Here is a 25,348-nt window from a genome sequence, read left to right as displayed (position 1 = left end):
AGTCGAATATGACCCCAAGGCAGCAGGCATGTTGTCTAAGAGTGACCCTAAATCTTAAATTAGCCTAAAAAGTCCCCCATTAGTCATATTTACAGAATCCATTATAGCATGGAAATAAGTAATACTCCTAGAAAATCGGCTCATTGGTAGAGTATCCATGCTCATAATAATCAATGAAATAAATCTAAATGCTCAATGTATTGATTCACACAAAACCTTCTTCCTGTTTTCTATCCCATCTGTCTCCCCTTCTCTTATCTGATATCTATTTATAACAGTATGACTATATAAAAATACCAAGAAATAATTGCCACAAGCAGTCATTACAGGTTCACACCTTATGATCCTGCTCACACAGACACGTTAGGGATGAATTGACATTGGCAAAAAGTGTCTGTCTGCTTCCTTTTGTCACATTTCTGGTCTGCTGCTTCTTAGGCAATAGTCACTTATGGCACAAATGGAAATTGAAAACCAGTATTTACATGATTTACTGACAGCAGATAAAATGGTTTAAGGAAAAACTTTGTGTTCTTTGCTGTGTCTTTTTTCTGAAAAAAACCCCACCGCAGTTACATGTTAGCTGTAGGTCATTAGAATGTTATGAAACACGCTACAAGCAATATAAGAAATCTATTAAAGGAGATTTCCTGAACTAAGATATTGCTGACTTATTTCAGGATAGGTCACCAATATCAGATTGGTGGGGGGACGGAGCTCAGGACCCCATTGATCAGCTGTTTTAAGTGGTTGTAGTGCTCAAGTGAGCAACATAGCTACCCCACTGCATACGAGGTACAGTGCCATACATTTTATAATGGCCGGGCCTGGTATAGCAGCTCAATCCTATGCACTTGAATGGAACTTTGCTGCTGTTGAGTCATGTGACTCATAAACCTAAAAAGAAGCCGCAGCACTCTTCAAATAACTGATCAGCAGTGGTTTCAAGTAGCAGACCCCCAACCAACCTAATATTGATGACCTACCCTGAGGATAGGTCATCCATATCTTAGTCCCAGAAACCCCCTTTAAACTAGTTGCACCAGGGGGCGTGGCTAGACATGGGAGAGTGAGGACGCTTACCTCGGAGCTCCGCTGCCGCCTAACATCAGCCGACCGGGAAGACCATCCAGCGAGACACCCGAGACACCCGAAGACGATGACAAGAGTGGGGAAACGCCGGACAGAGCAGCCACAGGTCCTGGACTCCCCGCTGAGCAGATTCCTGCAAGGGACGAGCGCCGGAGGTACGAGCAGGAGACTCTCCAACATGGCGCTGAGCACACACAAGACCTCGGCAGGGCGCGCTTCCAGAGACTCCCCATCCCCAGCCTCAGGCGGAGAGGAGAAACGGCCGGCAGCAGGCTCAAACAAACTGCAGGGGAAGCCAGCGGAGCGCCGCGGCAAGGAAGCCGGAACCCTGCCCCAGCGTTCTATGAGCACAGAGAAGAGCCCCAACAGCATGGCGCCGGGACCACGTGCAGAGCCCGCACAAAGACTGCCAGACGACCCAGGAACACACGTACGGCGTCCCAACGGACCAGGGGGCACCTCAGCTGACATGATGCCGACAAGCAGCCAGGAGCTTAGTTCCCCGCAGCCCAGTAACACAGCTCAGGCTCGGAGCTCAAGAAATCAGAGGGGACAGACTGATGACACAGAGCAGGAGGACAGAGAGGAGTCGGGACAGCTACTGGCCGGAACCGCAGAAACTTCGCCACGGAGGGGACTTCACGCTCAGGATACGGTCAGTAAAGGGTGTGGGACAAATGACCGCGGGCCCCCCCCATGACACCCCCTGCCCACCTAAAGGACAGAGAGACACTTAAAACCCCCAGGCAGAGCTATAGCTCTAAGAATACAGCCAGCCAGGAGGCAGATTTTGGCACACACAGGGAGGATATAGAAAACGTGGAGGAAGCAAGGCAAGAGGGTACAAAAACCCCACTTACACACTCCCCAACCCCCAAAGGGACACACCCAGAGATTAATGCTGCGGTCCCGAACATCAGCGCTCCACAGCTCCCCGTCATGACGGCAGCGGTCCACTTAACAGCACCACCAGCAGATGATTCCCAAACATTACAAGCGCTGTGGATCATGATCCGTGCTTTACCTACTAAAACAGACCTAGAGACCCACCTACAGCGTATGGAAGAAAAGCATGACAGAGCTATTGCTACAGTTAGTCAATCAGTACAGGCCCTCACAGAGCGGGTCACGGCCCTAGAAGAGAAACCTGAGACGTCATCAACAGACTTTCAACAGCTCTCATCTATAGTAGAAAAACAACAGAAACAGATTAGAGACCTAACCTTCCACCTGGACGATGTCGAGAATAGAGGCCGACATAACAACCTGAAGCTGCGAGGCATCCCAGAGGACGTACCCCCTGATGCACTGCATAACTGTGTCACAGCGATATTTAACAGACTTCTCCAACATCCAGAAGATAGAATAATAGAACTAGACAGGGTCCACAGAGTACTAGGAGGGAGACCACGGAATCCTAATCTACCTAGAGACGTCATATGCCGCGTACATTTTTACAGGCAGAAAGAAGACATCCAACGACTAGCCTGGGAAAACGGCCCAGTTAAATTTAACGGAACAGAGATCTCCATCCTACCAGACGTCTCCAGATTGACCCTCAACTGCAGAAGGATGATCCGCCCGCTACTTGAGGCCACACGCCAAGCAGAAGCGACCTATAAATGAGGCCACCCATTCCACCTGATCCTCAGAAAGCGGGGTCGTTCATACACAGTCAGAACGCCAGAGGATCTTGAGGGAGCTTTCAAGTTCCTGGAAGTCCCGGCAGTCCCAGTACCGGACTGGACCGAGCTCATGGACACCACCCCAACAATCATCTGAATCATAGCCTCTCCCTGAGGGAGTCCCCCTAAGCACAAAGAAGAAAAACGGTCTCCCACCACTCGACCAGGGTTCAACGGAAAGTTGGTTCCCCCCATTAGAACCGTCTTACAAGATGGACAACCACGAACCAATAACCCCCCACAGCGTACGGGACAGACTTCATCCACCTCACCGTCCGAGAAATTCCCATAACACGAACTCAAACACAAGTGGCAAACTGGAGTGATATACCGAGAATCCACTCAAATACCGCGAAAGACCTAAAAACAGCACCCATCTGTTTTCCAGAACTAGCGACCAGTGGAGACCGGCTAAGGCCCCTCCAATCCAGTGTACTTCTGCGTACCCCCCTATAGGGTATCAGGGCACCGAGTTCTACCCCCCAGGTTTGGGGGAACGGGCACCCTGATTAATAGTTTAAAGTTTAGCACAGCAGTTAACCTCAAGACTAGTCTTAGGTTCTGATTACCATTGTTCTTGCCCCCCCCTAGTGTGTCATCTGATCCCTCTCCAAAAACCCCTCTGAGTTTTTTTGTTTTTTTTTCTTCCACTTATTTTTTTTTTATTGTTTTATTCTTCTTTCTTTCTCCTCCCCCTCTCTGGCTTCCACCCTCTCACGCCTGGTCCTCTCTTTCCTCTTCTGCCCACACTCACATATCTCAACTCTTTAGCCTCCAGCAACGAAAATCATCATGTCCGCTGACCATGCTAACCTCTCAATAACTTCAATCAATGCACAGGGCCTGAACATCCCTGAGAAACGGTCCTCCATCCTCCATCTTCTATGGAAAAGGAAAGCGCAAGTGGCCTTCATCCAGGAGACCCACTTCCGCACAAACACATGCCCCAGGCTGTCGGACGCCAGGTTTCCAAACGCCTACCATAGCACGAATGCAGACTCCAAATCCAAGGGGGTCTCGATTCTCATAGCCAGCTCCATCCCATGGGAGATGAAGGAGATCCGCAGTGACCCTGGAGGTAGATACCTGCTTCTCAAAGGTAAGCTCGCTTATACACCAGTCACACTCGTGGCAGTATACTCCCCCAACTCCAACCAGGTGACCTTTTTGGAGGGGATCCTGGAGGAGCTGGAGGAATTTAAAGAGGGCACTCTGATACTCGGAGGAGACTTCAACACCACCTTTGACCTAAGGATAGATACGTCCAGGGGAAGCGATAGCCTCTCCATGTCAGCACACCATAGGATTAAAAGAACTCTTCACAAACACCAAATGGTAGACGCCTGGAGAATCCTACACCCTACAACTAAAGATTACACCTTTTATTCTCAACCCCATAACACATACTCCAGAATCGATTATTTCCTCCTTCAGCACTCATCACTGCAGACGTTAGTCGCGGCATCCATAGACAATATCACATTTTCTGACCACGCCTTGATCACAATAAAGCTAAAACTCCCCACCCTACACAGAAGAGAGTGGCACTGGAGACTTAACGAGTCACTAGTTCAAGACCCGACAACATGAGATGAAATACACAAAGCATTAAAAGAATACTTTGAACAAAACGATACACCTGAAGTAGACCCGCTAACAGTCTGGGAGGCCCATAAATGCGTAATCCGAGGACGGTGCGTGGAGATGGGCTCCCGCATCAAAAAAGAGCGGGGAGCACACCTAAAAGGACTGCTAGACCAAATCCAAGCTCTAGAAGCATTACACAAAACCACCCAAGACAATGCGAGAGGAGCAGAACTGCTCCAATTAAGAGAGAAAGTACACACATATTGTCTGGGACAAGCCAAAGGAAACATAGTAAAGTGCAGACGACACTTTTACGAGTTTGGCAACAAACCTAGCCGCGCACTAGCCCGGGCACTGCGTACCACAAGAGCCAAAACCTATATCCCACACATCAATGCCCCCAACGGCCAAGCGCTACACCTACCTCAACAAATAACCGAGACATTCAGAGAATACTACAACTCCCTATATAACGTTACAACACCACAATCAGAACAGGAGAAGATACACAGGAGGGCCCTGATCAGGTATTATTTACAACGGGCCAATTCCAGTAGATTCACCCAAGAAGCAATTGACTCAATGGAAGAGCCAATATCTCCGATTGAACTAGCAAAGGCGCTAACAGACTCGCAGACAGGGAAAGCGCCAGGTCCGGATGGACTCACCCTAACCTATTACAAGAAATACGCGGAGACCCTTTCCCCCATCTTCATAAAAGTCTATAACATCGGGAAACAGAATACCTAGGGACACTCTAACAGCACACATAACGGTCATCCATAAAGAAGGAAAAGACCCATCACAATGTCAAAGCTACCGCCCTATTTCCCTACTAAATACAGACCTGAAATTGTTTGCTAAAATCCTCGCGAACAGGATCTCCCCCTACCTGTAAACTATTATCCACAAAGACCAAGTCGGATTTGTCCCGCTAAGAGAAGCGAGAGACAACACAACAAAAGCCATTAATCTAATACATCTGGCAAGAAAACAGTCCCTGCTGACATGCCTTCTATCCACAGACGCGGACAAGGCATTTGACAGAGTAGAGTGGGATTTCCTGTTCGCGACGATGACACACATGGGAATGGGAACTAACATGTCACAATGGATTACAAGCCTATACTCCGGCCCAACAGCTTCAGTCAGGGCAAACAGTCAATTTTCAACACCATTCCGTATCTCCAACGGCACGCGGCAAGGCTGCCCCCTGTCCCCCCTGATATTCATTATATGCCTAGAGCCCCTGCTAACACAGATTAGGTCCAACCCAAATATCCATGGGATCAAAATAGGAGGTACAGAACACAAGATCGCGGCATACGCGGACGATCTGCTGTTCATCTCTAAGCCACGAATCACACTGCCAAACATAATGATGGAAATAAACAAATACTCCACACTATCCAACTTCAAGATAAACTATCATAAATCTGCAGCATTGAACGTATCTCTACCACAACAATTGGTCGAGGAACTAAAAGGCCACTTTTCATTTTCATGGGCTAGGGACCACATTCAATACCTGGGTATTCACTTAACACCAAAAGTAGAAGATTTATATACAGCCAACTTTCCAATATTACTAAGCAAAATCAGACAGGATCTCAATAGATGGACGAAGGGCACCTTCTCCTGGTTTGGCAGAGGAGCAATCATTAAAATGAACATCCTTCCTAGACTCTTATATTTACTACAGGCCCTCCCTATCCACGTTCCGAAACAATTCCTTATGACCCTACAAGCACAGATAACAACCTTTGTCTGGGCAGGCAGGGCCCCACGAATAGCTAAGAACACACTGTCCAGACCAAAAAACGAGGAGGGAATGGGACTTCCAGATATTGGAAAATACCACCAGGCAGTTCACCTGGCCAGGATCATCGATTGGCACCGTTACGCAGAGATGAAACAGTGGATCACCATAGAGCAGACAATATCCCCGGCACCATTAGTAGTCCTTCCCTGGATCGACAACCCAGCCGTTACAGACCTCACGCAACACCCCACTATTGGACCCACACTGAGGGTATATACCAAAATCTCAAACAGAACAGACATATCCCCCAGACCCTCCCCAATGCTACCAATCCTGAACAACCCAAGATTCCCACCCGGATGTGAAAACAAAGTTTTTCGCACCTGGTTCTCTGAAGGCAAATACAGGGCAGAACACTTTCTACAGGACGGACAGTGGCACCCGATAGAAACACTAAGAGAAAATGGGGACTCCGCTCCATTACCAATTTGGCAGACACTACAATTAAGACATTTCCTCCTTTCACTACCACATCCAAGCGAATTTAGGAGACACAAAACACAATTTGAACTTGCATGCAGCACGAAAGGCCCCTCCAGACACACACTGTCTAGAATGTATAACATCCTCAACACACAAACGGAGACATCACCACCAAGATACATAGCAAAGTGGGAGGAGGAGCTGAGAATCCAACTAACCCCAGAAGACCGAAAGAGGATATTTACCTTGACACACTCTGCTTCAATCTCGAGCAGAATACAAGAATCAGGATACAAGATTCTAACCAGGTGGTACAGAGTGCCTTCACACCTACACAAACTGTTCCCATCAGTCTCCCCCTTGTGCTGGAGATGTGGAACAGACCAGGGGACTATGCTGCACGTCTTCTGGGACTGCCCAGCACTGGCGAGCTTCTGGTCAGACGTATGGCGGATCACCTCAAAATTCACCCAGTACTCACTACCAAAAACACCATCCTTCTTCCTGCTACACCATTGCGATATACCACTAACGGTATACAAAAAATCGATCGTATGCGTCCTGGTAGGCGCGGCGAGATCATGCATAGCCAGGCTATGGAGAAAACCAACCCCGCCTTCAATGGCGATGTGGTTCAACAAAGCAAGATGGATAATGGAGATGGAGGACCTTTCCGCAACACTCAAGGGCACACAAGAAAAATTCAGGAAAACATGGTATCACTGGATAGAGTTCCAAGACTCAGATGAATACCGACCGCTACTTAGTCCCCAATCTTCCTGAATTAACCCTAAGACCACGAGTACACTCTATTGCCCCCCCCCCCCGCCTCCTCCATCTATACCTCTTCCACTTTTTTTTTTTTCCTTTTTAATATAATCTCTTTTCCTAGTCCCCCCTTCTCCCCCCCCTCTCTCCATATTACCCGAAATGCCCATTCCCTATGTGTCTTGTAAGTCTGTTAGTTAACCCAATTAATCTGGTTCAAAATAAGACAACCTGGCAGTATCTGATTGAAATCACTTCAAATGGATACATAAGAAGACTATTAGCCTGGTTTCACGTGTTTCAAAACAGTTTTATTACAGACCTGATATAGCTCAAAAAGTTCTCAAATTCTCAGTTATTAAAAATTTATATGCAGCTGGACATATCCAGAATACCGAAAAGAATAACACAACTGTAAATGTATATGTAAATGCAATAAATAAAGAATTTATAAAAAAAAACAAACTAGTTGCACCAGAATTCTGTAATCAAAAATTGCAATTTTAGTGCAAGAGAGTTTTTGTGCAAACAAATGTGACTTTTTGCTGTATTGCGCCCTCTCACTCAACTTGTCCAAACAAGAAAGAAAATGGGGTGTGGCTTATGTGGTTGTGAGGTTTTTGGACAGATTTAACAATCTTCTTTTTGTGGCATTTTTTCATATTTTTGATGCATTTTCTGGGTCCATGGCAATTTTTTCTTGTTTCTCAAAATACAGCATGCTTTAGATCTGGCTACTTTCTAGGTAATTTTCCCTTAGAGTTCTATATAGAAAAGAAAAGCATGTCACTTTATAGATGCGTGCTGATTTACATTAGAAATTTAGCATGTGAATTTTGCCAACTGACAGGGCAAAATCCGCATGTGAATCAGCAGAAAAACATGTGACAGAAATTCATGGCTTAACCATGGTTTTTAGAGGCAAAATCCACACAGAAAAATCTGTGCTGTAATCAGTTAATCTAGGTGGGTATCGTAGCCTTATTAATCAGGTACGCCTAATTAAAATTTGATGCAGAAGAAAATGAGAAAACACTCAAGTGATGTTTCCAAGCTCTTCTGTTTTATTGTTGCAAGGCAAAAAGTTATATAGTGTGACATCCCTCAGAAAATCACCAAGTAAACAGTTCAAAGTCTATGTGTGATACTTCTCTCTTAGTAAAGCACTACAAAGGTTAATTATGCCAAAGCTGCATGCTTAATGTCTCAGACCGTGTTGGTAAAAATTCACTACAGTGCATCTTTTGCACACATGTCTTGCTATGCATACAACACTACTGCATAAAATATAATTCAATACTTTCACAATATAATTCGAGACTTTCAAATTGCCCTGGCTTTTGGCAGCACAAAATAGTGACAGAAATGCTTATTTCAGCAGTCTATTGCTTAAAACGATAATTCAGTGTAAGTTTGTATTGCCCGGAAGAGATGAGTCAGACAAAATTCATTAATAGTCATATATTCACTGCTCTTCCCGCCTCTTGATGCTGATTGACAGGTCTCTCTGTGTTACTGTGCATATGGAGAGACCTGTCAATCAGCAATGGAGAGGGAAGGGGTGAATGTATGTCTGTCACTAAAGTGTGCTGGCCGCGGCCAGGGCAGTGTAAGAGACAGAGCAGATTTCCTTTAAAGCACACTATCCCTTTAAAATGAACGTTCACACACCATTAAATACAATGATTTAAATACATTTAAAATTATGTGCTAATTTATTTCCTATTATTTAAAGCAGTTGGAGCACTTTTTGCATGAAATACAGTTTTAAATTTCCTGCATAAATGTAGATTTACAACCTCATATGCTGGATACTAACAACTGCCAATAGAAGCAACTTACCAGCTTTCTGTATACTGCAATACATTGAACTCTAAGATAACACAGTATGCAGCAAGCTCCTAAGCACCCTCTAGTGGTGGCTGCCAATAGCCAACATGCTATCTTTTATGCCCGTGGGCACATAAATCTCAGAATAGTGTTTTATATTCCACTCTAAGATAATTGTCTCTGGAGTTAGGAATATTGGGTCAGTATAAAAAAAGTGTGATTATTCTCAGTAAGAGAAACCAAGTAATCTTGTAGATATGATACCTTTTAATGGCTAACAAACACATATGATGTTACAACAAGCTTTCGGGTTCTTTCGACCCTTCATCAGGCAAGAATAAAACTCAAAAGTTTGCTGTAACCTCATGTATTTTTGTTACCCATTAAAAGGTATCATTTCTACAAGATTACTTGGCTTCTCTTACTGAGAACAATCACACTTTGCTCTACTGGCTAACACCGTATCAAACCCCCTTTTTTTCATTTTTGTATAAAAAAATTCATCCCCAATTCCTCATCACCTCCTCAAACAGCACCAAAACTTAGTTTATGGTGCTGTTCAGAGATGACAGGTTCCCTTTAAAAACGCAATGGCATCGATATGCACAGCCAAAGATCATTTTTCCTTAAGATTTTACCTATTTTAGGTCTCACATTTTGTGCTAATTAACGCCTTAATATATCTTTATAGTGATCTGCCCCTTTTTTTGTAGACATAGAGGGGAATTTAATAAACAATTTATACCAGTTTAGTAGTGTGTAAAAGTTGCACATCTTTACAATTAAAAATATCATAATTTAGTTAATGGTGCTGCTCAGAGGTGACAGGTTCCCTTTAAGAAGCATATTTAAGGGGGTTGTCCACCTTCTAGCTGTTTTGCTGCAGGGAGCAGCGCAGTGGCCTGAGTTGGTACTGCATGCTACTATTGATATGAATGGAACTTAGCCTGCAGCACCAACCTGGGCCACAGCACAATGTACTGATTTCTCTTTAAGTACTGAGTTCTCTTTGTCAACTTTAAGTGGGACAACCCCTTTAGGCCTCAGTCAGACGGGTGTTTTTTCGCGCGATTTGCGGATCGCATGATGGATGCGCATCCGCAAATCGTGTGACCAGGGCTGACAATTCGCCGAAAAATCTGCAGCTAGCAGCGTTTTCGGCGAAACGGCCCAGCGCTGCCTGCTATCCTGGGCGAACATCGTTCTTTTCTGCCACAGGTGTGCCATAGCTGTGGCAGAGGAGAACGATCTTTATAGTATATGTTCTCAATGGGGTCGGCGCTGCTGCCACCGGCCCCATTGAGCGCATATATAGAACACAGCGATGCGCAGAATGCAGATAGGCGCGTTCTGCGAATCGTTGTGTCCTATAATTTATGGCACATCCGCATAAAAAGCGGACATGTGACCGATCCCATTGCGAAGCATTGGGTCTATATATGTGCAGATCGCATGCGCATGCGCAAATCGCGCGAAAAAACGCCCGTGTGACCGAGGCCTCAAAGATATCTCATTGACAAGACTTTATTACTATGTTTTGTATCTGTATTCTGTCACTGTACCAAAACCTGCAGGTATAGAAGCATTAGTATTTGCAGCACATAGTCCAGGTGTGGTTGTCTATTCCACAGTGTCATGCCATTACTTCTAAATAAAATAGATTGTTAAACCATTTTCATGGCCTGTATCAGATGGGTAACATACACAGTGACTGCTGTTTGTTGTAGAATAGCACCATGCTGTGTGTTCTTCTAACTCCTCATAGTCTATTAGAATGTAGGTCATGAGATGCAGCCTTAAGGATTCCGCCATGTAGTGTGTCTAACTTTGTAGCATGAAATATTCTTTCATAAACTTCTCAAACTCTATAAAAGACTCAGTGTGTTTCCCCCAGGATTTTGGTTTAATAAAACATACAGGAATCCAGATCTACTGACCCATCGCCCGGTCTAGGAAATTTATTTCCTTTATTTTTTCCTTTAAGTTAAAGTCTAATTTTTAAAGTTAAAGGGGTATTGTCATCTGTGACCCTGCCCCATCCTATTTACCGCTCACTGCCCCACTGGCCGCCACAACCAGCCTCTAAGAAGTGGATGGCTTTTACAGAAATAGCTGAGCACCCTGTGCTAAGCAGCATCCATAACTCACGTAGAAGTGAATGTGAATTACGTTATTAGTATAGCAGGGTGAGCTACACTGTTGCCATAACTTATGAGATGTAGAAAGAGTATATCTTAATATGCTACGCTGTTTATGTAACTTCCATTCACCTCTATAGGAGTTATGGTAACAATGTAGCACAGGCTCCTTGACTGTTGTCCCATAACCCAATCACCTCTTGATGGTGGCAAGCTGGAAAAGGTGAGGTGGGATGGGGTCGTCAGGGACCCCTAGTTTCAGAGATAGGTGCTATTCTCCGAAGTAGGACCTGCATCTCTCAGACATTTATGGCATATCCTATGGAAGGTGAGAATAGCGCTTTAATTTAATACAGATTTTAAAAAATGTCATTTTAAATGAACCACATGTTGAATAGTTGTTGTAATACTTATGTTGGTTTCTCTCTTTTTCACTCAAGGATAGCCCATCTGATCCAATGCCACAGAACAGCTACTTTAGCACAAACTGCTGATAAAGAAGTAGAATCAGAAGTGGAGTGAGAATTGCTTCACTGTTTCCACAATTCCCATAGAAGTCAATGGAATCTACAAAAAAATCATAGCACAGCTCAAGTTATGGAAACACTGTGTTACACTATTTACATAACTCCCGTTAAATCTTATGGAAGTTATGGAAACAGTGTGGCAATGCCCACTCAGCTGTTTCTGTAAATCCTAAACACCCTTGGCCACCACAATCAGCTGGGCCAGGCATGGTTTGTTTGGGGCCTAAACGCGAGGTTGGTGTGGGTCACAGAGATGGAACATACATCCATTAGACTTTTACCCTGAAACAGCTGTCTGTGCATGGAGTCTGGCTTTGCTTTCAATTCCCAGTCATTGTTACAAGGCTTGTATAAAGAGTCTAACTTTGGCTGCTTTCCAATAGGTGGAGATATTGTTTCATCTCCCTTATTTAGACTTTTAAGGCATGCCATAAAAGTCCTAGATGTGAATACCCCTTTAAGACTGCCTATAACAATTTCATCTCCTATTTTTTTTTTAAGAAAAGTGATTCTCTAACTATAGGGGTTCTGTAAGCTTTAGAAAGGCATATCCAAAGGTGTATTTATAGGTTAATCATGCAAACCCTATGTGACCAATGGACAGAAAAAGCCAAGTGCTGGTTGATGGCATGCCCTTTGCTATTGGGTGGCAAGTACCTTTGCAGGACTCCCCTATCCACACAAACTACATTATCAATAAGCAACAGGGTGCGGAATTGTCTGAAGGGTCATAAAAAAGAAGTTCTTGGGGGAGAACAAACACCAGAGTCTTCTGTCCTGAGTTAGAAAACCCGGCAGAATTATGGGAAGGCCATTTTTATCTTTACTATGAGGCCCTCTTTCTCCTGTGTACTTCATTGCACATATGCGGTATCTCCACAAACGTTATTAACTGCCAAAGAATTCAAGGTATATATGTCATTTGATGAAATTTTGATTGACTATATAGTTTATTGTAAATACGTGGAAAGAAAAACTATCACCAGGAGTTTATTTTTGTGCTTGGCATAAATGCTTAAAGGGATTTTTTCATCGGATCATGCTGCCCGAACCATGGGCAGCATGAACTTGAGACAGAAGAGACTATTGCCTCCGTTGGTGTTTCATTCTAAAAACCCTACACTGTTTCTTGAATAAATCCACTTTGAAATTTGTCAGCCTCTCCCCGCCCGCTGCAGGCACAGTGACAGCTCTCTCTATACACAAGCAGGGAGAGGGGCTGTCAGTCTTCATGCAGCAGGCACAAAGTGGTCAGCAAGGCCCGCCCCCGTGACTCTCAACTCAGCGTCAAATTTCAAAATGCATTTATCCTGAAACGTTGCAGTGTTTCGGAAAACAAACCCTCAGCGGGTAATAAGCTTCTCTGTCTCAGGTTCAGGCTGTCCGTATTCAGGCAGCTGTATCTGATAGCAGAATCTCTTTAATATTGAGTCAGAAGATTGCATTTATGGTTATTCTACGCTTCAGGCATGCTTTTTTCCCCAAATATGTGACAAATAAGGAGGTTAAATGACATATAACCTCATGAAAGTATAATATATACAGCTGCTTGAATTTTGCATAGAACAGATGTGTCCAACACTAAAGGTCTGGATATAACTGCATTGTTAACCCTATGTCTACTGAGGGCATAGACACTGTCTTGATGCAAATTCATGGCAATGATTCTATGGTGCAGTTGATTATCATGCTGGGTGACGTTCTTGTACTCAGCATTGCAGAATGGTTCTACAAATGTAAAAGCGTCCCATAAGGAGACATATCTTACATTATATTCCTATGGCTTTTTGTATCTGATTGTGTTCATAGCGCTTTTGCTTTAATAATCACAGAGTGAGACACCCACAGATTCTGTATCCATAGTTACCGCACCATAAAAATCATGGAAATTTTCTTATTTTCCTTCGTCCTCTGCTTCCTTGGGGCTTCCCTTTGATGTGTTTACAGTGTAATTAGAATTCAGCTTTAATCGGAAATTATAATATAAATATGACCGTAAACCCCACCCAAGCATCTCTGTTCATAGTTAAGTGTGCAATAAAATAACAAGCATTGTTATCTTAATAATGAATGTTCTGTAGAGCGTCCTCCACTGGGACCAACACAGCCATAGCCATTCCTGTGGAAGTTCGCTCAGAAAGTTATTAAGCTGCACAACCCCCTATTCAGGGAGAACACATGCAATGGGCTTGACTGATCGGTTTAAATTGCTTCTATGTTAGACTCTTGACTATTTCTGATTTCTACGCTTGTTTTTTTTTTACACGCAAGGTTTTCCTGATATTAAAGAGTTTGTAGACAGTAAGGTAATAAACAGCTATATAGGATGCCGCAGGCAGTTTACAGTCCTGCAAGATGAAAAATTCTACTTATGTGCCATTGTTTTTTGTTACTTGGAGCTCCACTCTAATGAATTAAATTGCAGTTTCCAAGCAGAGCTAATACGTTATTATTGCAGGTAGTGTTTTTGTTTGGTGAGGGAGGATAAACAGCCTGGGTTCCCCATAGAGACTATGCTATGTCCATATGCAGCTGATTGGTGCTTCAGATTGTGCTGAGACTTCCTGCTGTTAGCGAGGCAGGAGGAGCTGCTTTGTTCACATTTGACATACATAGAAGACAGGAGTCTGACAATGAACATAAAAATGGTCCCTTTCAGGTTCTGCTTGACACTACTACCATCACGGCAGTAAATGTGGACTTGCTGTGCCGCAAAGCCAATTTGGCTTAGAGGTAGATCTGGAGACTGTACTAGGGGTTCCCTAATCTGCACACTTTAACCCCAACAATCAGGATCTGGTCTTTGCTGACAGAGACTCTAGACCGTTATCCCAGAAAACGTCTACGTCATGAGGCATCTGGAGAAAATTGGTAGAAGTAATGCAGTAGTGGATGGAGAAGTGGTCGTAGAACAAGGCCAATGTCAGGACAGGAGGAATACTTATATAACAACGAAACAGTCCTAGGGTCAGGGCAGGCAGCAGATAGAATAAGCATGGTCAACTAATATTGGAAAAGCTGAGTGGAACAGGTAGATATCAAAACCAGGAGAACTAGACACCTTAGCATACACTAGAAACAGATTGCTTAGGCACCATTTAGTGGGAGGAGTAGCCCTCAATAACTCAAAATCTATTAGGATTGCTCAGTGAGAGGAAAGCTAGCTGTGTGCCCTGTCCATTTAAGAGGCAGGTCTATATATTGGATTTGAAAGTTTGAGCCATAGAAAGATATATTATGGAATGTATCTGCACAGAATATTGGATCTAAAAATTGCATGGTGTCTAAAAGTGGGCTTTTACTTTCAGCTTGCAATATGGTTGGCATGTTCAGCGCATTACACTTTTACAATATTTTATATATGACTCTCTCCTACAAGTAATTTAACTAAAAAAGATTGTATAGTTAAAAAAAATCTTTAGCATTTCATTACTTTTCTGCCAAAGTAGCGCCGTTCATGCTTTACTAAACAACTGTCGTGCTTTCTCAATAAGTGCTTTGCATTTGTTGATTTATTTGGCTGTCGATGCGCTAATTTAATCTCATAACCAGGTTCTTCACTTGTGCTTTTCTCAGCCACTTTTGCGCTTCCAATTTAGAAATAATGCTTACAAATAATTCAGCCCAAATACAGAACAGAGGGAAAGAACAAATGTCATTAAAATGTAATTAAAAAAGCAGAAATTTAATAAAAATGAAACATCTAAACAAAAATACAGCAAGGCATTTTGAGCAGTGTGGCTAAAAATGAAGTATTCAATCATAGCAGAAGGTGAAGTATTGGCAGCAACCGTATTGGCCTATTTTTGAGGGCATTCTTGTGCCTCCCACATTATACACAGATTGACGACTCTTGTTTTCTGTTCCTCTTTTTAAAATGTTAAACTTTTTTAGTGTCATTAAAAAAAAAAAGAGTGGGTTCATAATGAAAAATGCATATATCAAAAGTTTTAGAAATGGCTTAAACTTTGGGCTTAAAGGGATCTTCTGCCAAGACCAGTGATTGGGTGCAGCAGTCTGTGATGTTCTGTATACAAGCTGACTGCAGCTTGTAAACCCACTTGGTGGAGATAACAGGAGATGCAGCATTGGGGATTTGGGCATCCAGGATGGGTGAGTATAGGCTCTTTTATTATATATATTTTTTATTATAGCCAGGTGTTTAACACAACTATTTATGAACCCGCTCACTCACATGAATGTATGCAATTTCGGGACATGAAAATTATACCATTTTCACTTTGTGTGTAAGTGCGTATTTATAATGTGTTTGGTGTGTATGCGTTAAACCTTAAGAAGGCCCAACTAATGTAATTATTTTTATACCCTGGCAACATACATAAAACAGCAGTGGATATACATGCAACTGTATATTTGCTGCGTTTTTATGCGATCCCATAGACTTTAATGGGTGATTTTGGTTCGTGATATGGCAGTTCTATTCCACGGAAAGGGAGTATCACATGCGCATGTGAACTGGCATTTCGAGCGGAAAAGTTACAATAATATGCATTGGCATGCGTGTGCCTGTTCAGTGCCACCTCCAAACCCTGTTGATGTGCAAATACGTTGCGGCGAATCTATTCACCCATATGTTCGTCTGTTAAAGCCCTTGGTCTCTATGTGAGCAAACACTCATCTATATAGCTCAATGTAAATCAGTGAGGTTTATACTGTCCGTATTATGTCCAATCACAGAAAATATGCCAGTGAATATGCCCTAAGGGCTTCTACCCATGGGCATGTTTTAGTCACGTTATGCGGCCGTGATATGCGGTCAATGGTTTTCATTTTCACTAGCGGTATTCTTAATAGTACGGGTGAGAAAAGATAGAACTTGCACTAAGTTTCTTGTATGTAGTTAATACTACATGCAGGAAGATAGGGCAGGGCCTACCTTACCGCTGGTGCCGTTGTTGTGCATCAACAAGGGAAATTTCTTCCCGTTTGCTGGTCATTCAAAGTTTGAAAAAAACGCGAGCAGATGGGTTCTGCCCTATCTCGGCTGTAGTATTAACGGGTGAGAATCCCATACTGTGGGAAAATGAAGTTTTTGTCTGGCGGGTTACTGAGGGCCAAACTGACAATTTTTATAGAAGAGCTTTTCTCTATGAGACGTTCACTGTGTTGCTATGATGACATTCTCTATTAGAACAGCCATGGAAAGATTCCTATATCTCGCAGTTTATAACCATATTTCTGAACATATTCCAAATTGACAAATATATCAATAATATCTAAAAGGGAATAAGGGCTCATTCACATAACCGTGATTTGGCCACGTATTACGCACGCTATGCATGGCCACATGACACGTGGTAAATGGAATCCATGAAAGTACATTCTTTTTTAGGTTCTACCAAATTCATATATGAGGTGTGTACTTTGTTGACAAAGCTGAAGCATGCTGCAGTGGGCTTTCACACCCTTTTGCAGCACGCTCCAACTTTGGAAATAAAGCACGCCCCTTGTATGTGAATCTGGCATAAACTAAAAAAAAAAGCCAAATCGAACCTGGTGCTGTTTTTTCTATAGCTTTTCGAATTAGTTTATATGGATGTCAAAGAAGGGGTCCTCTGTCTACGAGCCAGAACGGATAGATCTTGATCCCTGATGTGTCCAAGCATTGCACAGGTGGTCATTTACTTGAGCAGCAATTTGTGGGGGACAAATAAGAGAATGAGCACAGATCCAAAAAATGAAGAATAACTTTACTCGACAGCTGTTTTGCTGTAACAGTCAATATGAAGAAATCAACAGTACAAATACTATTTTAAATGTTGATGTTACATGTGCTTTAGAACCCCGTTACCCAGAGGAGCATGAATGGCCTTATAAGTCTCCTCACTCACCTTCTTGGTGCTCTTCCTAAGGAGAGAGGATACTCCTACAAACCCATGTCACAGGTCTCTAACTAGCCAAGCCAGATCCTACTGCACACTGATGAGGGGCAAAAACCTTGAAACAGATATGTATGGATTTTGGCTTGGTTTTCAATTCTCATTCATTGCTCTACAGACCTGTACAAAGGGTCAAGCTTTGATTTGAAGGAATGCTGCCTTCCAATAAGTGGTGCTAAAGAGGTATTGTTCCATCTCCCTTATTTGCATATTACCCAGGGGAGCATGGATGGCCTTATAAGTCTACTCACTCACCTTTTTGGTGCTCTCCCTAAGGAGAGATGATATCCCTTAGAGCCCTGTGTTACAGTTTTGAACTCTCTAACAACTCTGTTACAATCTTCAGTTACTGCGCAGTTACAAATATACTTACTTAGTCACTCTGTTAGGCCACTTATTTACTCTCAACTCCTCTTGAGACACACAGTCTGTCATGATTAATATCAGGCCTCTTGTGGCTCCATGGCACATTACACAACACTTGGTGTTTTGGTAAAAACTCATAATCCTTGCAATAGGTGCTTCTTACACTCTCTCAACAGCAGCAGTAAATGACCACTACTCTCACTCTTCAATGGTTGACTATGTGGACCTAACTGTCCTGAACAGGAGGCTCCAAGGTTTCCTTGCCTAACACTCACAAGTCTTCTCCCAACCTCTCACATGAGATTCGAACCTTGCAATGCCCTCCTGCGGCAGTATGACACCACCTCTGTAGCACATTAACATTTGCGATGCTGCACCCTGCCTTATATACCTCACTTAGGCTGCACCCTTACAAGACATGTCCTCTAATTCACTAACACATGCACAAGCCCCATCCAGCATGATGACTGGCTGCAGAGCACTAACCAGTCGTCACCGTGACTGCTTTTTGTATTTTAAGCTCTCATCCGCACAGACTATGACAGATAATGTCACAATCAGCGTGTTACACTGTTTAGCATAATCACTTTACAATGAGATTAAATCATCGTTCTACAGCTATCCATCATATTTCTACACTGTTTTACCCATACCAGAGGTGGCCAGGTTAATATTCTAGGAACCATAGCAATGTGTAGTTACCAGTACTATATTATTTGGTCTATCACACAGTGTCTTACTAGCTATTCCTATACCACAAACATCATTGATTGACATTATTCCTATGACTACTTCCTGCAGCTATGCATTACTCACCACTCACTGCAGTATCTATCCATTATAGCATGACAGCTACATATCACAGTCTTGAATAGCTGTATACATACATTACACTCAACATTAGACAGGCATATATTATACTTCAAATATATAGGCACGTCCTGACATCAATTAATACTCATTAGTACTATGATATTCCTCAGTTATAAATACATTCCTATACTTCATTATATACAAACTACCATATATACTCGAGTATAAGCCTAGTTTTTCAGCACATTTTTTTGTGCTGAAAAAGCCCCCCTCGGCTTATACTCGAGTCAGGGAAGGGTTAAAAAAAACAAAAAAAACACCTCAATACTCACCTCCCAGCCGGTGTCTGTGTCCCTGGCAGTGGTGCCACAAGCTTCTTGAATTCCTGTGTTCCTGGCGGTGATGCGGCAAGCTGCTGGAAATCTCCCCGTTGTCATCCCCCGCCGTCCTCTCTGCTCAGCTCTGTCATCCCCCGCTGTCAATGCTGTGATTGGATCAAGCGCCAGCCAATCGAAGCCAGCGCTCGATCATTCACAGCCAGTCGCAAGCTTCTTTAGAGTTTTCCCCGCTGTCATCTCCCTAATCGGCTTTCAAATCCCCGCCATTAGCACTGTGTAAGTAAGCGCTGTGATTGGGTGGCACTCAATCCAATCACAGCGCTTACATACACAGCACTGACAGAGATGACAGAGCCGAGTAGAGAGGACGGCAGGGATAACAGCAGGGAGAATTCACGCAGGTTGCTGCACAGACACAGACGCCGGCTGGGAGGGGAGTATGGGGGGGGGGGGGTTTACGCAGTATATACACGAGTCAATAAATGTTCCCATTTTTTGGGGGTAAAACTTATTGGCTCGGCTTATACTTGGGTCGGCCAATACTCGAGTATATACGGTAACTAACTAACTATATACAGATATGTATTTTGCTAGTTTTAATCATGATAACTTCCCTTAGTTCAGAGGGTTAACTTTTCTAACTCTCTTACAGCTTCCACTGTAATATCAGCTGACCGCAAGAGGTTAGAGAAACCAGAACCACAGAAATTAATCACCCAGCAGGCTTTCATACAAAACCGGATTGTCTTAATGAGACAACCATTAGAATGATGCCATTTGGGATTTAGGGTTTGATGAGCAACTTCATTTCTTGGTAGATGAGATTTTATTGGTTAAATTAGATTCTAAATGCATGTGTTTGATTTATGTTTCTTTCATACTCACATATCCAGCCTGTTAGGCTATGTTCACAAGACGGAATGTACAGCGGAATTATCCACATGGATTCCGATGGTAAAATTGTGGCAGAATAGCCGACAATGGGAAAATCTGCATGTGGAATTCCACCACGTTTCCACGGGAAGAACTAACATGACACTTCTTGACAGAGATTAGCACGGAAACTTTGCGGAATTCCACTCACAGATTTCCCCTTTGACGTGGCTATATCCATTTGTGGATCCACGACAAACACCACGGCAGAATAGTCACAGATTTCTGCTGCTGGTTGTAGATATGGAGTCTATGTGGAAAATTCTGCGGTGGATTCCACTGTGTATATAGCTTTACAATGGAATTGAAATTAGAAGAATTAAGCACAGCAGGGTAGTTTGAATCAATTAGGAAAATGCTTTTTTATGTCATTACAGCATTCTTTACAGTAAGCAAATGTGAAGTTTACATGATGATTGGAATAATTTACTTACCAAGTCCTAGACATGAGACGCGAAGACCGGATTTCCCAAGATTTCTAGAAAAACAAGCAAGAAGATTGTTGTCAATTATAAAGGGAAATATTTTCTTTTATGAAAGTAGAGAATTCAATGAAAATTGCAGGAATCCATTCTGCATGTATTTTGTGAAATACATAATCCTCCTAGATCCGTGATGGCGGACCAATGACACGCGTGTCAGCACTGACACGCGTAGCCATAGTCGCTGACACCCCATTAGTGAATACTGGCAGGGGCCGTGGCTCCCCTGCTGGTATTCAATAACCAGCAGTACTAGCAGCGCTGATCCCAGCGCACACTGTGATGTCAGTGTGCAGCCGGGATCCTCCTCCCCCCGTCCCCGGACGTCCCCTACCTGTTGGTTCCACGAGAGCGTCCGGCAGCACACTGACGTCACAGTGTGCGCCGGAGATCATCTCTACTAGTGGCGCGCCAGGCACAGGAGGGGTGGAGCTTCCAGGAGGTAAGTACGTGGGTGTCGGGGGGCACTGTCACTGCTTGGGGCCCGCTGTGGAGGTCAGTCACTGTTGGGGGTCCGCTGTGGGGGTCAGTCACTGTGGGGGGGGCCACTGTGGGGGGCAGTCACTGCTGAGGGCCCGCTGTGGGGGGCAGTTACTGCTGGGGGCCTGCTGTGAGGGTCAGTTACTGCTGGGGGGCCGCTGTGGGGTTCAGTCCCTGCTGGTGGGCCGCTGTGGGAGTCAGTCACTGCTGGTGGGCCGCTTTGGGGGTCAGTTACTACTGGGGGGGCTGCTGTGGGGGTCAGTTACTGCTGCGGGGGCTGCTCTGGGGGGCAGTTAATGCTGGGGGCCTTTGTGGAGGGCAGTTACTGCTGGAGGCCGCTGTCGCTGCTGACGGCTGCTATGGAGGGCAGTTACTGCTGGGGGGCCACTCTGGGGAGCGCTTTTGCTGCTGGGGGCCGCTTTCACTGCTGGGGGGCTGCTGTTGGAGGCTCTGTCGCTGCTGGGGGCCGCTGTCCCCACTGGGGGCTCATCATTACTAAGATAAGTGAGGGGGAGGCTGCGAGAGGCGAGGACCTGTGCTATGGGTGTTTTGGGTTTATTAAATACAGTTATACATTACAATCGTTCATTTTTGTTATTTAAACTATAAATATCGCAAATTTATGTTTTTTTTTCCCTCGAAGTGACACACATCCGAGTTATGCTTGTTTTTTTGGCGAATTTTGACACACCGAGCTCAAAAGGTTGCCCATCACTGTCCTAGATAGTAAAACAACAGCAGTTCAGATAGCGCCAGAGGATTAATGGTGGGTTACCCATCTTAACATTTTCATATCCTTCATAGATGAGGAGAGCTGCAACGATAATGTGGGGGTTCTCACAAGGAGAATAGTCCCCAGAAAAGAAGCAGACAACAAGTTTTGAATAAAAAAGCTTGCGCTCATAGAATATGCAAGAAGATAACCCAGAATAAATCGTCAGTATGGTGGAAAGAAAATTAAAATATTCTGGCTTTAGAAAAGTGTTGCTATTACACTGAAACACGTTGCCTGTATTACTTAGTAATAAAGTGAAGACTAAACCCGCTTCTTGTACAGTAACATCTGCGACCTGGAGGACTTTGAGGAGTCAGCACTTTAAGGAGGAGGCTTCTTGTATAATACACCCCCCTCCTCTGGAGTAAGTGCCGTTTCAATTTTCTTTCCACCATACTGACGATTTATTCTGGGTTATCTTCTTGCATATTCTATGAGTGCAAGCTTTTTTATTCAAAACTTGTTGTTTGCTAGATAGTAAAAGGTAAAGTTCCCTGGTGCAAGCTCCGAGTCATGACTGGCTCCTCGGGTGAAGTTTTCTCGGCAGACTGGTTTGCCATTGCCTTTCCCAGTCATTTTTTACCACCCAGCAAGCTGGGTACTCATTTTACTGACCTCAGAAGGATGGAAGGCTGAGTCAACCTTGAGCCGGCTACCTGAACCATGTGTGGATTGAACACATTGAACCCACAACATTCAGGTCGTGAGTGAGAGCTTCGGACTGCAATTCTGCTGCCATAACACTGCGCCACCTGAGGCCCCTTCTACTATAGTACAACTGCATATATACCACTGAGGCGGTACATGCAGCTGCCATGGAGCCCATAAATATATATCTCTTTGCCATAGGTGGTTTAAATCTTGGGACTATCCCTGTCCATTAGCCCAGCAGCATGAGGAAAACAATTGGAAAAAGCCTGTAAATCATACAATCTTTTCTCCAGCAAAAGGGAAGGTAGGTATACAAGTATTAGACCTTTCTATCCAGAGGGAAGCAAATTTGATTTCTCTGTATCCACACTCTTGGTAATTTTTCCCAAAAGCTCATTGAGATTGCTGATCCGCAGACAACAAATATAAAACAAAAATCGCACAGGCCGTATTCAGGGGATGGAATCACAATGCTGCAATAATCAAAGAGAGGTTTAAGTGAAGAATTAAAAAACACCATTTACTTAGGTAGGGGACCGGATGAGAACTACCACCCCCTATAAGATTTCTGGAAGGCATATCAAGTGTATATCAAGAAGATGATGACTTCACAGACAAGAAAGAGATAGGTTAACATAGTACTTCTCCACAATTTACACCCAAACCACACAAAGGAGCTGAAGAAATGCAAGATGCAGCACACTGATCTGCAGTCTGAGGGATGTTTAGTTGGCAGTCCTGGTACTTATGACGTTCAGTGTCTTAAAAGCAATGTTATTCCCTTTGAAGAATATGTCAGCAAACAACTAATGAACAATAAGTGCTCTGTGTAACAAGCAACTGTTGTTAGAAGGGTTGTCTAGTTGAAAAGTATTGATGACTTATCCTTAGGATAGACCATCAATAGCAGCTTGGCGAGGGACTGCTAATCAAGGCAGTTGTTTATTGCACGGCTGAACATGTGTACAGGAAGCAAGCAGCTCCATTCCCACTGCAGTGGCAAGGTTTGGTATTACAGGCTACTGTAAGTTCTCATTGAAAAAAATTAGAAATTTGCATGTAATACCAAACCAGGCCACTGCAGTGGGAATGTTGCTGTCTGTTTCCTGCAGAAACCAGCTCAATGCATCAGAACACCTACCCAGAGAACAGCTGATCAATGGGAGTCCTGGGTGGCGGACCCCTCTGATCTATTACCAATGTCCTAAGCAAAGGATAGGCCATCAATAGTTTACAACAGCCACTTTACCACACTTGCCGTCTAATGATAATTAGATAATTCTCCTTGCCCAGTCTTAGCAGTAATGCTAGCAAGTGACATACAGGAAACAAACCACTTTATTGTGTCTGTTCTTGTTTAAACTACAATATTTCAAGATTTTTTTCTATAGGCATAGTAACTAGAGATGAGCGAGCATACTCGTCCGAGCTTGATACTCCTTTGAGTATTAGCGTGTTCGAGATGCTCGTTACTCGTAAGGAGTACCACGTGATGTTCGAGTTACTTTCACTTTCTTCCCTGAGAAATTTGCGCGCTTTTCTGGCCAATAGAAAGACAGGGAAGGCATTACAACTTCCCCCTGCAACGTTCAAGCCCTATACCACCCCCCTGCAGTGAGTGGCTGGCGAGATTAGGTGTCACCCGAGTATTGAAATCTGCCCCTCCCGCGGCTCGCCTTAGATGCATTCTGACATTAGTTCAGGGAAAGTGCTATCGTGTTGGAGCTGCTATAGGGAGAGTGTTAGGAGTATTTTAGGTTTCAAGAACCCCAACGGTCCTTCTTAAGGCCATAAATCTTCTCTATATGCGCTCAATGGGGCCGGCGGCAGCAGCGCCGACCCCATTGAGAACATATAGAAGACAAATCCTTCTTCTCTGCCACAGCTGTAACAGCTGTGGCAGAGAAGAACGATGTTTGCCCATTGAATTCAATGGAGCCAGCAATACAGCAGGTTCCACTGAAAGCAATGGGCTGCCGGCGAGCTCGGGGATGAATTGTCGGGAAGGGGTTAAATATATAAGCCCTTCCCTGCAATTCATCCAGAAATGTGTTACAATAAAAATATATACCGCGTATAAGGCGACGGGGCGTATAAGACGACCCCCCAACTGTCACCTTATACGCCGGCAATACAGTGGAGCAAAGAATAAAAATCATTACTTACTTCTTCTGACGTTCTGCGGCGCTCCTGCAGGCTGTTGCTCCCTCCTGGTTCCCGGCAGAGCATTGATTTCTCTACGGAGGGCTTTAAATCCCCGCCTCCAGAAACACACGTGCCTTCAGCCAATCACAGCCAATGACAATGATGTCATTGAATGGCTGTGATTGGCTGTGTTTCTGTAGGCGGGGATTTCAAGCCCTGCGTCCAGAAAGCAATACTCTGCCGTGGACCAGGGGGGAGCAACAGCCTGCAGGAGCGCCGCAGAACGTCAGAAGAAGTGAGTAATGATTTTTATTCTTTGCTCCACTGTATTGCCGGCGTATAAGGTGACAGTTGGGGGGTCGTCTTATATGCCCCGTCGCCTTATACGCCGGTATATATTTTTATTGTAACACATTTCTGGATGAATTGCAGGGAAGGGGTTATATATTTAACCCCTTCCCGACAATTCATCCTGCGATCGCCGGCAGCCCATTGCTTTCAGTGGAACCTGCTGTATTGCTGGCTCCATTGAATTCAATGGGCAAACATCGTTCTTCTCTGCCACAGCTGTTACAGCTATGGCAGAGGAGAAC

The 25,348-nt window shown here is 44.0% G+C and overlaps 1 protein-coding gene across 5 annotated transcripts in view; it reads right to left on the bottom strand.

Moving 5' to 3' along the window:
* Positions 1 to 25,348, bottom strand: part of KCNAB1 (potassium voltage-gated channel subfamily A regulatory beta subunit 1) — a 357,780-nt gene that overhangs the window by 94,579 nt on the left and 237,853 nt on the right. For all 5 annotated transcript variants that reach the window (XM_066589806.1, XM_066589828.1, XM_066589812.1 and 2 more), the window contains exon 2: positions 20,657 to 20,700. In XM_066589806.1, coding sequence (XP_066445903.1) covers positions 20,657 to 20,700 — 44 coding nt within the window. The remainder of the gene's footprint in view (positions 1 to 20,656; positions 20,701 to 25,348) is intronic.

This window comes from Eleutherodactylus coqui, chromosome 1 (assembly GCF_035609145.1).
Source record: "Eleutherodactylus coqui strain aEleCoq1 chromosome 1, aEleCoq1.hap1, whole genome shotgun sequence".
NCBI lineage: Eukaryota > Metazoa > Chordata > Amphibia > Anura > Eleutherodactylidae > Eleutherodactylus > Eleutherodactylus coqui.
The sequence above is the reverse complement of the archived record's forward strand: the minus strand, read 5'-3'. Positions and strand labels throughout refer to the sequence as shown.